General features: G+C 41.9%; 1 protein-coding gene across 1 annotated transcript in view; it reads left to right on the top strand.

Moving 5' to 3' along the window:
* The window catches only part of TFIIS (transcript elongation factor IIS), a 73,009-nt gene extending 61,865 nt beyond the window's left edge, over nt 1–11,144 (top strand). The window contains exon 3 of the mRNA XM_087377180.1: nt 9,853–11,144. Coding sequence (XP_087233306.1) covers nt 9,853–10,770 — 918 coding nt within the window. The 3' untranslated portion in view covers nt 10,771–11,144. The remainder of the gene's footprint in view (nt 1–9,852) is intronic.
* Nucleotides 11,145–13,670: the final 2,526 nt, after the last annotated feature.

Below are 13,670 nucleotides of genomic sequence, written 5' to 3'. Positions count from 1 at the left end.
TATCCCAACTCTTAGGAAGAGTGCAAAGCAAGAATGTCGCTTTAAACTCATCATCAATGTTGAATTTCTGATTTGCCAATTGCTTGATGATAGAGTTGAACTCATTGAGGTGCACACTCATAATTGTGCCCTCCTTCATCCTAATCCCAAACTGAAAATTTCTTGCTTCAATGTGCAAGAGCAAGCCTTCCAATTCATAAAATTGCAAAAGCCCCAAATTTCTGTGCCTTATCTGACAGGCTGAACCCTAAAAGTGATGATAACTCAGCACCACGAAGGTGAAATTCAACCAAACTTGGCAGACAGTGTCCCTTCAAGTAGGCAACCACTTTTATGATGTCAAATCAGCAGTAGAATGTGCGAAATCCACAGATCTGCAACTTGCCCTGTGGCTGGAAACTGAAAATCAGCAAGAACTTCGCAACGGGCAGTCAAAATCCAACCAAACTTGGCAGGATTCCTCTACAGGTGTAGGCGACCTGATATAGTGCAAAAAACTGGAGAAAAAACCCCAAAATGATAGACGAAATTCAGCTCCTATGTGGCTGAAAACTGTCGCCCAGCATAAACAGCACCAGATCTGACCAAATGTGATCCAAATGAAGTCGCCCTGTTGTAGGAGGTGTAGCAATACCAAAAGCTCCAACTGGAGTCCTTGACCACTTTCTCGCTGTATTTCGCTTGCTACAGCCCAAAAACCAGTCAAAACTGCTGAAAAACAGCAAGTACACTCACCCAAAAGATGTCTCCAGCTGGGAGTAAGAGAATAGACGAGATTCTCGCGATGAAACTCCACGGAACAGCTGGGGGCAGCGAGGAAGAGTGGCTGGACTGCGTGGGCAGCAAGAACAAGTGACTTCCCGCGATGGAAAGGTCACAGGGTGCGAGGGGAGGCTAGGGAGCAAGTGGGTTGGGAGGCTCTGATACCAATTGATGGGAGCAAGGAGCGGAAGCAAGAGGGAGATGGAGAAAGGTGAGCGAGCAAAAGAGAGAACTCACGTTTTGTGGGAAGCAAAAGTCTTCGATGTGACTTCCCTTATTGCCTTTTAGACAAAGAATAGATAAGGTGATGACGTGGCATTATAAGTACCACTTATACAAGGGATAGTACATTATGCCTTTATCCCCAACAGTCCATTCAATGTGGTACTGACAAGCAACTCTGTAGTCTTCGAAGCACTTGGTCACGCGAACCGCCTCCTAGACTCTTGGTAGGTTCCGTTGCGCTTAGGAAAATAACTCTTCCTAGTACTAGCAACAATTAATTAAAGCGCACCACCATGGCACCCATTAATTGTTAGCGCTTTGCATGCAAATAACACACTGTGGACTAATTCTAGTCATGGTGGGCATCCCCACTAAACATATGTGCACACATAACAAATATAAAAAATGTATATTTATTCTCTGGTTGACCGGAGTCAACACTGTTGATTATAATTAAGAGGCTTTGACCAAGGGTCAAGGCGCCTTAATTATAGTCAAGTCTTTTCAACCGAAGTTGGCACATCTTGATTAACCGTACTTAACTCTCTTGGCGCATGCTAAGTCTCGTTGACCGGAGTCAACACTCTCTGACCGTAGTCAGCTTTGTGGCTCTCTGGTTAACCATAGTTAACCCTCTTGGTAATAAACCAAGTCTCCCCGACCGAAGTCAGGCTTACTTGACCAGAGTCAAGTATCTTTGACCGTAGTCAATCTTTGACCATTAAAAGAACTCTTTGATCATAATTAACACATATGAAAACTCTTTAATTATCATAAGATAAATGGTCAACTGTACTTTGACTTAAGATATTTACATTGTGGTGACACCCAAGGCCTTGCTGAAAAAACTGACCAGCAGCCTCAATCTAGCGTTTAATTACACATTATTAAGCCCACGCTTGGACTTTTAAAACCAAAGTTGTCACGGTCTTGTAGTACATTAAAGTACATTGAATTTCACGCCCCCGTGACATACCCCTCTCTTGAAACAGCAAACCACAGTTTGCTACCCCAAAACACAGGAGCGAGCATGAAATATAGCATAAAAGAGTATACAAGAAAGCCGCAGCTATAGTATACAGAGACAATGAAAATATGGCTAGGAGAGGCATGCATCCATCCATATATACTGCTCAAAATCTATGTGATCCTCGGCGATCAATAGTCAAGATGAATCAATATCATGAAGTCTCACAGCAGAAATACTGTCAGCTCAGTATCTCGGATGAAACATACAGTGTCATCAAGCGACCTCATGAAATCACAGTGAGCCTGTTTGTCCTGAGGGAGTGGAGGTGCTACCCCCCTCTCGAACATCAGGTAATGCTCCAGACGCTCGCTCTGCTGAACTACCTATAGGAGCCCGGACCGCAGTTGGCTCTAATTGGAAAGCATCAAGGTAAAGCTGCAATATCCCAGGTGAATCTGCCAGCTCACCTTCCTCCATCCATTTCGCATCAAGTGATGGGTAATTTTGAAATTTTACCAAGTAGCGACGGATAACTTTACCCTCTCTGTGTGCCAGAATCTGCTCTGGGACCAGAAGTTCATCCTGTTCTTCCACTTCAGGTTGCACCTCATCAGGTACATCCTCGGGAATATCTCCATGATATTGCTTTAATAAACTCACATGAAAGGCATTATGTATCTTCCAATGCGGAGGCAACTTCAGCCTGTAAGCTACCTCGTTTATCTTTTCAGAAACCTGGAAAGGACCATAGTAACGCATGTTCAGCTTTGTGTACAACCTTTCCTTGCCTTTCTTATTTTTCAGCCTTGCCTTCTGAAAACGCAGCAAAACCCAATCACCTTCTGTGAATACCAATTCCCTGCAGTGCTTATCTGCTGCTCTTTTCTGCTTGTCTTGACTTCTTTGCAAGTCATATTTGATCTTCTTGTAAGCCTCTTCAAGGCTTTCCACAAAACGATCAGCTTCGAAGATTTTCTCTTTTGTATGCAAAATGGGAGGTATCTTCCTAGCACCTTCCACTATTTCAAAAGGTGCTTTACCTGTGGATGTGTGCACCGTATTATTGTAAGCATATTCCAGCAAAGGCAAATAATGCTCCCATTTGCTTTTGTGGTCTGAGACATAGCATTTAAACATATCCAAGATGGTAGAGTTTTCCTGCTTCGATTGTCCATCAGACTGAGGGTGAAAAGATGACGAAAAATTCAGCGTAGTGCCCATATTTTCAAACAGTCCTCTCCAAAAGAGGCTGGTCATCCTCGGATCTCTATCACTGATTATGGATTCAGGCATCCCATGATACTTGAAGACATGCTGCAAAAACAATTTGGCCATTTGATCTGCTGTAATTTTCTTTCTTACTGGCACAAAGTGGGCTTGTTTGCTAAACCTGCAAATTATTGTCCACAATCCATCATGTCCAGTAGGAGTACGTGGAAGATCAAACACAAAATCCATAGCTATGCTTCGCCATGGTCTATCCGGAATTGGCAAAGGGTGTAACAACCCAGGTGCCTTCTGCCTGTCAAACTTTACTTTCTGACAAACCATGCATGTTCTCACATATTCTTCCACATCTTTCCTCAAAGATGGCCAATAAAAGTATTGCTCCACTGCTGTAATTGTTGCTGTAATTCCCCTATGTCCTGCATATGGAGGAGCATGACTTTCCATTATGACTTTCTGTCGCATCTGATCAGTGACACAGAGTCGTCCATGCATCAAAATGAAACCCTCTTTCAACATATAGTGATCATGCCTTTGGCCATCAGAAAGCTGATCATAAATAGTTGAAAAATCAGCATCATTAACATACTGATCTTTCATCACATCTAACACATTGTTGTAAGCAATGCTCACTGCTGAAACACTGGGTTTCTTGGAGACTGCTTCAGGTTGTGGTTTCCTGGAAAGTGCATCAGCCACGACATTTTTGTTACCCGGCACATGTACAATTTGAAAATGAAACAATTTGAAAATGAAACATTGAGAGAAAGTTAGCCCATCTCATGTGCTTTTTAGATAATTTTCTCTACGTGAGAAAATATCTAAGTGACTGATGATCTGTTTGCACATAAAAATCAGCTCCAAGAAGGTAATGTTTCCATGTGGTCAAAGCATGTATCACTGCTAACATTTCCTTCTCGTATGTCTGCAAGTACAATTCAGCATCTTTGAGAACTCTACTCTCATATGCAACCACTCTGCCATCCTGCATCAAAGTGCCTCCTATGCTGTTCCCACATGCATCACAAGTTATAGCGAAGGGTTTTGCAAGATTTGGCAAGATAATAACGGGTTCAGAACACAATTTTTGCTTCAGCTCTTCAAAAGCTGCATTTTCCTTTGGTCCCCACCGAAACGGTACAGCTTTCTTTTGTAAAGCATGCAAGGGAGAAGCAATTTCTGCAAAGTACTTTATAAACCTCCGATAGAACGATAGGGAGGTATATTAGGCGGTGAGCTTCCTGGAATTATATCAATTTGATGATCCTCGGGCCTCTTGGGAGGTAATTCTTGAGGAAGTGCATCTGAGAAACAATCCTGAAAATATGAAATAAAAGCAGCCCTTTCTCTATCTAAAGCAGAAAGAGTAGAGCCTTCCTGAACTGGTTGGCTGTCCTCTTTGACAAAAATCAAGTACGCTGAAATATGACGCTTTATTACATTGGAAATACAAGAAGCTGAAACTACAGGGATGGACTCCCCTTTCAACTTTACATCAAGTACATGATTTTTGCCTCTATGAGTTAAAGAAATCTTCTTGTTTCTCATCTGCACATCAGCCCCCACCCTGTACATCCAAGGCATCCCAAGCAAAGCATCACACTCTGGCAAAGGCATAATGTAGAAGTTCTCTGCATCATGATATCCCTGGATATGCATCCTCAACTTGCCAATGATAGGAGTGACAGGTGTGTTGAGTTCAGGGTTGGCCATATCACACATGCCGGATGGCCCCATTTCCTCAGGCTTGATGCCAAGCCTTCCTGCCATATCAGGAGTTATGAAATTTGCCTTTGCCCCAGAATCAAAGAAAAACAAACAATTCTGATTTCTGATTTTTCCCCATGCTCTGCACATCTCAGTCTTTTTCATTTCCTCTTCATCATGTGCATGTGGCAAACTCCCAATCACATCTGGAAGAAGTCCTGCAGAAGGTTTAGGCCTTTTGCCCTTCCGATCAGCCTGTTTATCACCATTCTTATCATCATCTGACCTGTCTCTTTTCTTGAATGGGCAATCATAAGAGCGGTGTCCCTCTCCTTTGCATATAAAACATTTGTTTTGCTCCATGAGTGACTTTTTCTCTTCATCAGATAACTTGGTACGGGGCTGTTTATTAGGCTGTCCACGCCTTCGACCAGCTTTGAATTGGGCTTTTCCTCCCTTTTGAAACGGTCGTTTGCCATAATTTTTATTTTCAGATTTGATGTCCTTATCCTGGTGTTTGGCAGCCCGTTTGTTGTCTTCTTTCTTGCTGTCCATAAAGCCCAAATTCTTCTCCTGCATCCATGCATATGCTGTCCTTGCATTCTCAATTAATTGAGTCATAGAACCCACGTTGGTTTTGATGCAATAATCACGTAGCTCACTAGGCAATCCAAAACAGTACCTCTCTATTTGCTCTTTCAAAGAAACATGCCTGTAAGAGCTCAATGGCAGCAAAACATCCCAAAACCTCTTGGTGTAATCATCAAGATTCTTGCAAAGTTTGTATGACAAGTCATGCCAGTGTGAAAGTACTTCAACTTCAAAAGTTGGAGTAAGCCAAGTAGAAGAGAACACTTGCTTAAATTCCAGCCAAGTAGTAGGTGCATCTCCATGAAGCATAAGGTTGGTGTACCACTTAAGTGCATTGCCTTTCAAAAATGTGGCAACCTTCCTCATCTTGGATGCTTCTGTAAACAAACCCCCAAGAAATGCAGCATCAAACTGTTGAAGGAATGTGAGGGCTTTGTACCTGTCCTGTACTCCATTATATGTATCAAACTTGGCATGAGAACCACCATCCTTAAATTCTTTATATACATTTGATATTGGCTGTCCCAAAGATGGCTGTATATTTGCAGCATTCCCTTCACTAGGGAGAGCCATGCTTGGCTGAACATTAGGCATGGGAGCATATGCTGTGGCTTGCATGCCTGGCTGCATTCCCACATTGTCATTGGCGGTGAAATCAACATAGCATCAAAGATAGAATCTGTACCAAAATATTCAGGTTGCTGCCTCAAATATGGTTGAGGTGGTTGAGCCACATTTATGGACTGCACATTATTATTTTGAGGAGTAGAAATACCCAAACCAAGGCCTTGTGCTGGCTGCTCATACTGTTGCACTGGCTGTACTTTTTGTACCTCTTTCTCAAGTGCTCTTTTGGGCGATTCCTCTCTCTTGGAAGTCACTTTCTGAGTCATTTTTGATGGCTGTCCCTCACGGGAAACTGATGATGCATGAGTGTGCGGTCCGCCATGAGAAGCTGATGCATGTGTGTACTCACTCTTTCCGTGCTTGTGCTTTCTTGATTTCTTCTTCTTCTTCTTGGCATTTGTTTGCACAATCTGAGCCAAATTTTGAGCCAGCTGAGTCAAAGCAGTCACTGCACTTGCAAGCTGTGCATTCAACATAGTAGCATCATCTGACTCACTGCTAGAACTAGTATCACTGTTGAGCTCAGTTGTAGCTTCATGTGTGGCCTGCTCAAAAGGCATTTGTTATGCTCCCTGCAGCTGTACACTAGCTGGATCATTAAGGCTTTCTTGCGTTCTCCTTTGAGGAGTTATGGAGCTCTCTTGCTCATCGGTACTCACCATGTTTATGGTTGTAATATTCAGCTGTCAAAAAGTGCAGCAAAGATATCCTTCCACCAAACTACCGAGGCCCACCTCTTGAGAAAGAGTGTGTGGTGTCCCGGCAACGGAACCAATGAAACCGACCTCCAATCACTCAGAGGGCAGTAGAACTAAACCTTTAATCACTTCAGCACTTATTTACAGCTCACAAAGCATATATCACAACCATTAACCATTGCATGATCACCATTTGGCATTTACCCATTTGTTCACAAACAAAACCACTGAAAAAGGGATGGAGGCTTAGAATGCCCCTGCTCAACAGACATAGACAAGTGCACCCGATTGGCCCCAAACACCGTGGCACCCCTTTCGGTATTTCTTTATATTTCACAGTGAAATGATTACAAGTTGCATCTGGGAGACCTTCCCTGCAACTGAGCACGCAGCCCCAATTCACTAAGCCTTCGCAAGGCTTTCAAGCATAGAACACCATCACATAAGTGCACTTAACCCATAGGCTCAACCAAAGGCATTCTCTTTTCCGAGTGCAGTTCCATTGGCTGTCCAGATGCAATCACACTGCACCCCAGCTGCACTCTCTTTGAGTGGTTTCCAGATGGCATTCACAAAGCTTTTCAAAGCTCCAAAATAAAATCAACAAAGTACCCAACCAAAGAATGACTCATGTAGCACTGCCTGGGCACCTGTGAGCCAAGAAAGAGGCGGCACACGAGGCCAACCAATAGCTTATGGCAAAAAGAAATTGCAGTAGCAAAATCACAACTCACCAAGCCCTGAAAACTCGAACCAAGTCCTCAATTGCCAAGAGGACATAGTAGCCAATGCCCAATTGCATTCTCAGCCAAAGAGGAGTGCAAAGGCATGAAGAAAGAGCATTTACAAGAGCCAACCAGCAAGAATTCCACTGAAAAATGTGAAAAGAAGCACTTCTGTTGCGAAGAAGTGGGAGTTCTTGGGCTCAAAAGTAGCGTGCTTAAGAGAGGAATGCATTGAGAAGGTTTTGGAGAAGTTTCATCGCCGGAAAGTCCTCCAAAACTGAGAAAAACCAGTCAACCAGCACGTGGGACCACTCGAAATTCAACAGAAAGCTGTAGCTTTGCAAGAGGAGAGGCCTAGGAGGCGGTAGAAGCAAAAAGGTCCAGAAAAAGCCACTTTTGCAAATTCGACCAGCAAAAGAAGTGCTCAGCTCTGCCCGTTCTACCAAACGCACGGAGGGAAAAGCATATCACTACGAAGGGGAGGCAGAGGGGAAGCCATCGGGCCAAACGGAAGTCGAGGAATCCAAACGGGTGAGGAGTTATGAAGAAAAACGGAATTCAGCTGAAGGAGGCTGAAAAACCAGTCCAAAATCTCAACAAAGGGAGAAGATGAGAGAGAAAACCACACATGTGAAGTTTAGAAGGCCCAGGAAGGTCCAGGAATGGCAAAGGAGCATGTAGAAGGCACTAGAGCCACCTGGAACTCTAGGGGGGCCACTGAAGGTACATGGCCCTCTAGGGGACCCATTAAAAATGCCACATCATCATTTCCCAACAACCACTCATTTAATTCCTTGGAATGCCTTTGGGCCTAGGGATTAATTACGCTTATCTGCTAGGCACCATGCCGCGTTTAATTACACATTATTGAGCCCACGCTTGGACTTTTAAAACCAAAGTTGTCACGGTCTTGTAGTACATTAAAGTACTTTGAATTTCACGCCCCCGTGACACATCACCGGAGAATGGTGATAACAATTATCACAGAAATGGAACTATCATCTTGTCAATGATGATGTATGCATATGTGTATGAGGAAAGCCAGTGGTTACCACGTGCAAGTCTTGTCAAAGAGCTCTTACATACACAACTTTGTGTGCGCATAATAGAAACAAATAATAACGAAATGTACATCACAAAAAATCAAATAGTATACAATGGGATTTACACTTCCCCTGAAATTCACCATCATTACTAGCTAGAGAAAGATTTGAACAAAGCTTTAGGCTGATTTCCTTTTGGTAATTGATCCATTTCTCTGTATATGTTCACACTCACTACAGGGGAGTACAACACCCAAAAAATCAAACAAGATACAATGTAATTTACACCTCCCCTCGTACCAATCACATTGAAATCCATGTAATTGATCCATGTCTCACACTGTCACTACAGGGGGTATTTGTTAGATTATGCATAGTGTGGTGTGAAGACACCCTTAGGGCACTCTTTACCCAGTTAGGAGCGCTTTTCCCCTACAGTCAGTATTAGGGTTAGCTTCCTTTTGAGAGGATGTATTCCTGATTTGAGTCATTGCTTGTAACACAACTCTTGCATTCTCAATATATTGGTGCTCAACCCAATTCCCATTGTTAGTTGCTCTTTACCCAGTTAGGAGGCTTTTTCCCTACTGTCAATATTAGGGTTAGCTTCCTTTTGAGAGGATATATTCCTCATTTGAGTTATTCCTTGTAACACAACTCTTGCATTCTCAATACATCTCCACCTTTTGGTGCTCAACCCAATTCCCATTGTTAGTTGGTATATTTTTGTACGATTGGATATATTCTAGTCTTACAAAGGTATATTGTTCTATCACCTTAGCGGACGTGTGAATTCTTTGAATTTTCGTCCAAGTGGTGATCAGCTGTTCAAATATATCGAAATATCTTACATGGGTGCAGAAGCCTCAACAGCGAAAAATTTTCATCTTTGGAACAACAAAATTCTGAATTTGTGCGATTGGATATATTCTAGTCTTACAAAGGTATATAAGCTTCTTTATTTGAGGGTGTCATACCAGATATGTTGCATCAGGGGTTTGCGTGTGGTGGTTTACACTGTGTCTGACCCCTTTGTGTCTTGCGCTGAACTATGCCAGTGAGACCTGGGCAGTGATTGTATATGTACTTGATGCTTTCCTTCTCTTATGTTGATAATATCTATTTTCAGTCTAGTTGCAGATTTTACATTTTGATTCCCCCCCTTATGTTGATGCTAACTGGTTTCAGTTTAGTTGCAGGCCCCTTTCTTTCCTCCCTTAAATTTTCCATGCCAGCTAACATGTGAACTACAATACTTTACTTGGATGTGGTTGCAGGTGGGAAAACGCCTTCGGCGCCTCACAAAGCATAGTAGACCCAAGATTCAAAAAGCTGCTGGTGACTTGTTGGAGGTATGGAAGAAAACTGTAGCAGCAGAAGCTAAGAATGGGTGTACAGAAGCTGCTGTGTCATCTGAAGGAGGATCATCAAAGGCTTCTCCTACAGTGAAGGTCCAGAAAAGGGTTGATAAAATAGTTGATGTTAAGGTAGAGACAAAAGTAAAGGTTGAATCTGACACATCAAATATGATATCAAAGGTTAAAGCAGAGACACAGCATATGCAGGCATCAAAGGTACTGCTTACTAAAGCTTCCAGTACTAAAACTTCAAATTCTCCCAAAGTTTCTGAGATAAAGGATGTCAAACCTTTGAATCTGTCTCTTATTCCTAAGACTAAAGATTCATCCAGAGACAAGATCAGAGAGTTGCTTGCTGAAGCCTTAGCTAAGGTTAGCAGTGAGGCAGAGGGAGATGATCTGCTGCGTGCCAGGTCTCATGATCCGATTGGGGTTGCAGTCTCAGTTGAGACAGTCATGTTTGAGACTTTGGGTCTTTCCAAGGGTGTAAATAAAACAAAATATCGATCCATAATTTTCAATATCAAGGATACAAATAATCCAGATTTCAGGAGAAGGATTCTGTTGGGAGACATCAGTCCTGCAGATCTTATCAACTTAACACCAGAAGAGATGGCGAGTGATCAGCGGAAGCTTGAAAATGAAGAAATCAAGAAGAAGGCTCTATTTGAATGTGAAAGAGGGCAAGCCCGGCAAGCCTCAACTGATCAGTTTAAGTGTGCCAAGTGTAAACAACGAAAGTGCACTTACTTCCAATTGCAGACTCGCAGTGCAGATGAACCCATGACTACTTTTGTCACTTGCGTTAACTGCAACAATCGTTGGAAGTTTTGCTAGAACAGATTGTCCTGCACCTATATGCCTTTGAGGACGAAAGACAAAGGGTAAGTGGTATGTTTATTATCTGCTGCCTTTCAGGTGGAGTTTACTGCTGAACCATGCTCTCCCAACAGCTTGACTATTATCAATCCATCTCTGCAAGGGTTTCTGCAAGGGCTGTGAGGCAGATTGATCTCCGGAGGCCAGCTGTTGGGATTGATAGATGAAAGTTCAGCTACCTACGAAGGAATGTGTCTAGAAACTGCTATTTTAGGAGCTTCGTGTAATTGCCAGATAGTCTGTGGAAGTACATCTCTTCATCCATTCATTATGCTCCCTTTATTCGATTCCTGTACTTCTTTTACAGTGGTATGAATTCAACAAATTAGAAAGGGCTCCCATACTCTTGTGTATGCAGTAATGTGCGATGTCAATACTTCAATGCAGCATCTCTGAACAACTTATTGAGTAATGCGGCTGGGTTTCATTTGCGGGTGATTATAACTTATCTAGTATTGATGCCTTAAACTAGTTTTTGGATATGGAATGGTCTTAGGTCATGTAGTGCTTTCATGTCTATTCACCTCGTATGTTCTGGTACAGTAGTATGCTCAACAAGTGATAATCTGCAATGTCAGTTGCTTTAATGCAAACCTCTCTAATCTTCTTGTGGGGTAATTTTGAGTTCAGCACAGGGCATTTTAGGATAGATTGGATTTTGACTTTCCTGTTCATATGCAAGTTTTCAACTGTCTGAATAAATGTTGTGATTCACAACTCCTAATGATGGCTTGAACCATGAGGTTTGCATTTTCGCATACGAGCTTTCCATTGTTTTGGAACATCATTTGGTCTTATGAAAAATCTCTCTCTCTTTCTCTCTCTCTCTCTCTCGTTGGGGTGTTTTAACTGATTTATCTTTTAGGAGATTATATGTGCGTGCGCCAGGTGTCTACAAATCTCATCAAGTAGGTGTGAGTGTGTGTTATGTAAAGTTGAGTCTATATTTCTCTTGTTGATTCATTTTTCATGATTTTGGTATTCTTTTCATTGGTTTGCATATCCTCCTTCAAATACTTACGTTTTCTCTTTGTGGTTGTGTTACTCAAGAGAATTTTCTGAAGCTCCCTTATTTTTGCTCTTGTTCTTCTCTTTTTCCTCCTTAGCCTTTTGTTCCTCTCTTTTTTGTGTTTTATAATGGAACTCGGTAGGGATTCTAGCAAAGATTAATTGACAGCCTTACTAGAATAGGGGGTGTGGTACTAAATAGTTTTTCTTTGAAACCCTTAGGTGGGCGTGGTCTTAAACAATGTCCTTATGATTAGAAGCTGAAACATGACTCCCAACATTCAGCTAAACAAGCTATATTCATTGATTCAAATCAAAATGTGCAAGAAATGTAAGGCATTGCACATGGACTCCCAAGAAAATTACTTCCCAACCTGTCCTTGCAGAGACTTTAAATGTTGCATCTATACTAAAGTTAGCCACAGGTTGTCCACCAAATGTTTGCAACAAAAGAGAGATTCAGATTCTGCCACAATGAAACATCATGTTACTCTATGGGTGCTTACCCTTTCCACTTAAGGCATCACTCTCATACAAGCAGATGTTGTAGCAGGAAATGGTGTTTGGGCATTGCTCTCTTTCACATAGGCGGATGTTGTATCGGCTCCTGTAGTGGTGAACTGGATCAACATGAGATGGGGGCTCTCAGCCTTTCATATTTTTTAAATGTCCGCCTTGGGTGATGCTTTGATGTTGCGAGAGGATAAATACATTGCATGGGTGAGCACATTTTGAACCTCAGATGGGATCTCGCCATAGCAACTTCTTGCCCTTGTAGTGCGCACTTATCTGCCTTTGTGAAACTTGTGTAAGAACTCTTCAATGTAGATAAATATGCTTTCTAAAATTGTTTATGCGATGAGATTGAGTATAAATAAAATTCTTGTATAAACTAATGTCCTTGCTCGAGATTTTTGCCAAGCATACTCTGTCCTTGGTTGGCACCCATAACCTTGCCTTGTTTTGTGTTAGTCCTCGTAAGTTTTTTGAAAACATGCATGAGTAGAAAAAATGTGTGCTTGCATTGGTAGGGTTCTATTTGATTGTGGGACTGTCCTTACCCATGAAGTGTTGTACAATTGCTAATAGTTTGACGCATGAGTGTTTTAAGTTTAGGATCACTTACTAGCCAAGGCTCCAATATAAAGTTTGTAAGTTATTTTTTGGGCCATTTTTGAGCTCTCCTCAAGGATGCTATTTCGCTATGATTGTAGAATTGTTTTCAAGGATCTTTTTTTAAAGGTGGTTAATGCTAGTTGTATGTCTTATTCCATATTAGCTGGAAAAGACAAGGTCTTTTAAATTCAATGGTTATCAATACTTTCTATAGGATCCATGTAAATGCTTTTGCTACAAAGCTCTATCTAAGCTTGGGTTTGGTGATGATTTTGTTGGAATGATGGCTTCTTTATTTGGAAATGCTGAGGGGGTGATGTATTGTAATGGAGGGTTTGTTGGACAATAAAATTAGGAAAATTTTTTATTAGATCCTTAAGGATATCCAATGGATACCCTAATCTTATCACACCACGTAGCCACTTTTAAGTCTATACATGAGAAATTATTATTCACTGCTTGTCCCCGTCCTCCTTGCAATAAGGAGCTTGATACTCTTCTATTTTTTGATGGCTCTATTCTCTTCTTGGTGGATGTGGTTCTCTTGATGATTTTTGTGCCACATTTGATTCCTTATGCAATTTATCCTAGATCTGTTGTGTGGGTTAGTTGGGTGATAGGCCAAAGTACTTGTCTAAGTAAATGGATCTAGTGTCCCTCTTTTGGTAGAATTTGGAGACGTCCGGATCGTCTAATGGTGTGTGGAGTTACTTTGAAGCAAATAAGTCTCTTGC

This window comes from Dipteris shenzhenensis, chromosome 7 (assembly GCF_047967505.1).
Source record: "Dipteris shenzhenensis isolate YYH24624 ecotype China chromosome 7, Dip_SZ_1.0, whole genome shotgun sequence".
In the NCBI taxonomy this organism is placed as follows: domain Eukaryota; kingdom Viridiplantae; phylum Streptophyta; class Polypodiopsida; order Gleicheniales; family Dipteridaceae; genus Dipteris; species Dipteris shenzhenensis.
The sequence above is the reverse complement of the archived record's forward strand: the minus strand, read 5'-3'. Positions and strand labels throughout refer to the sequence as shown.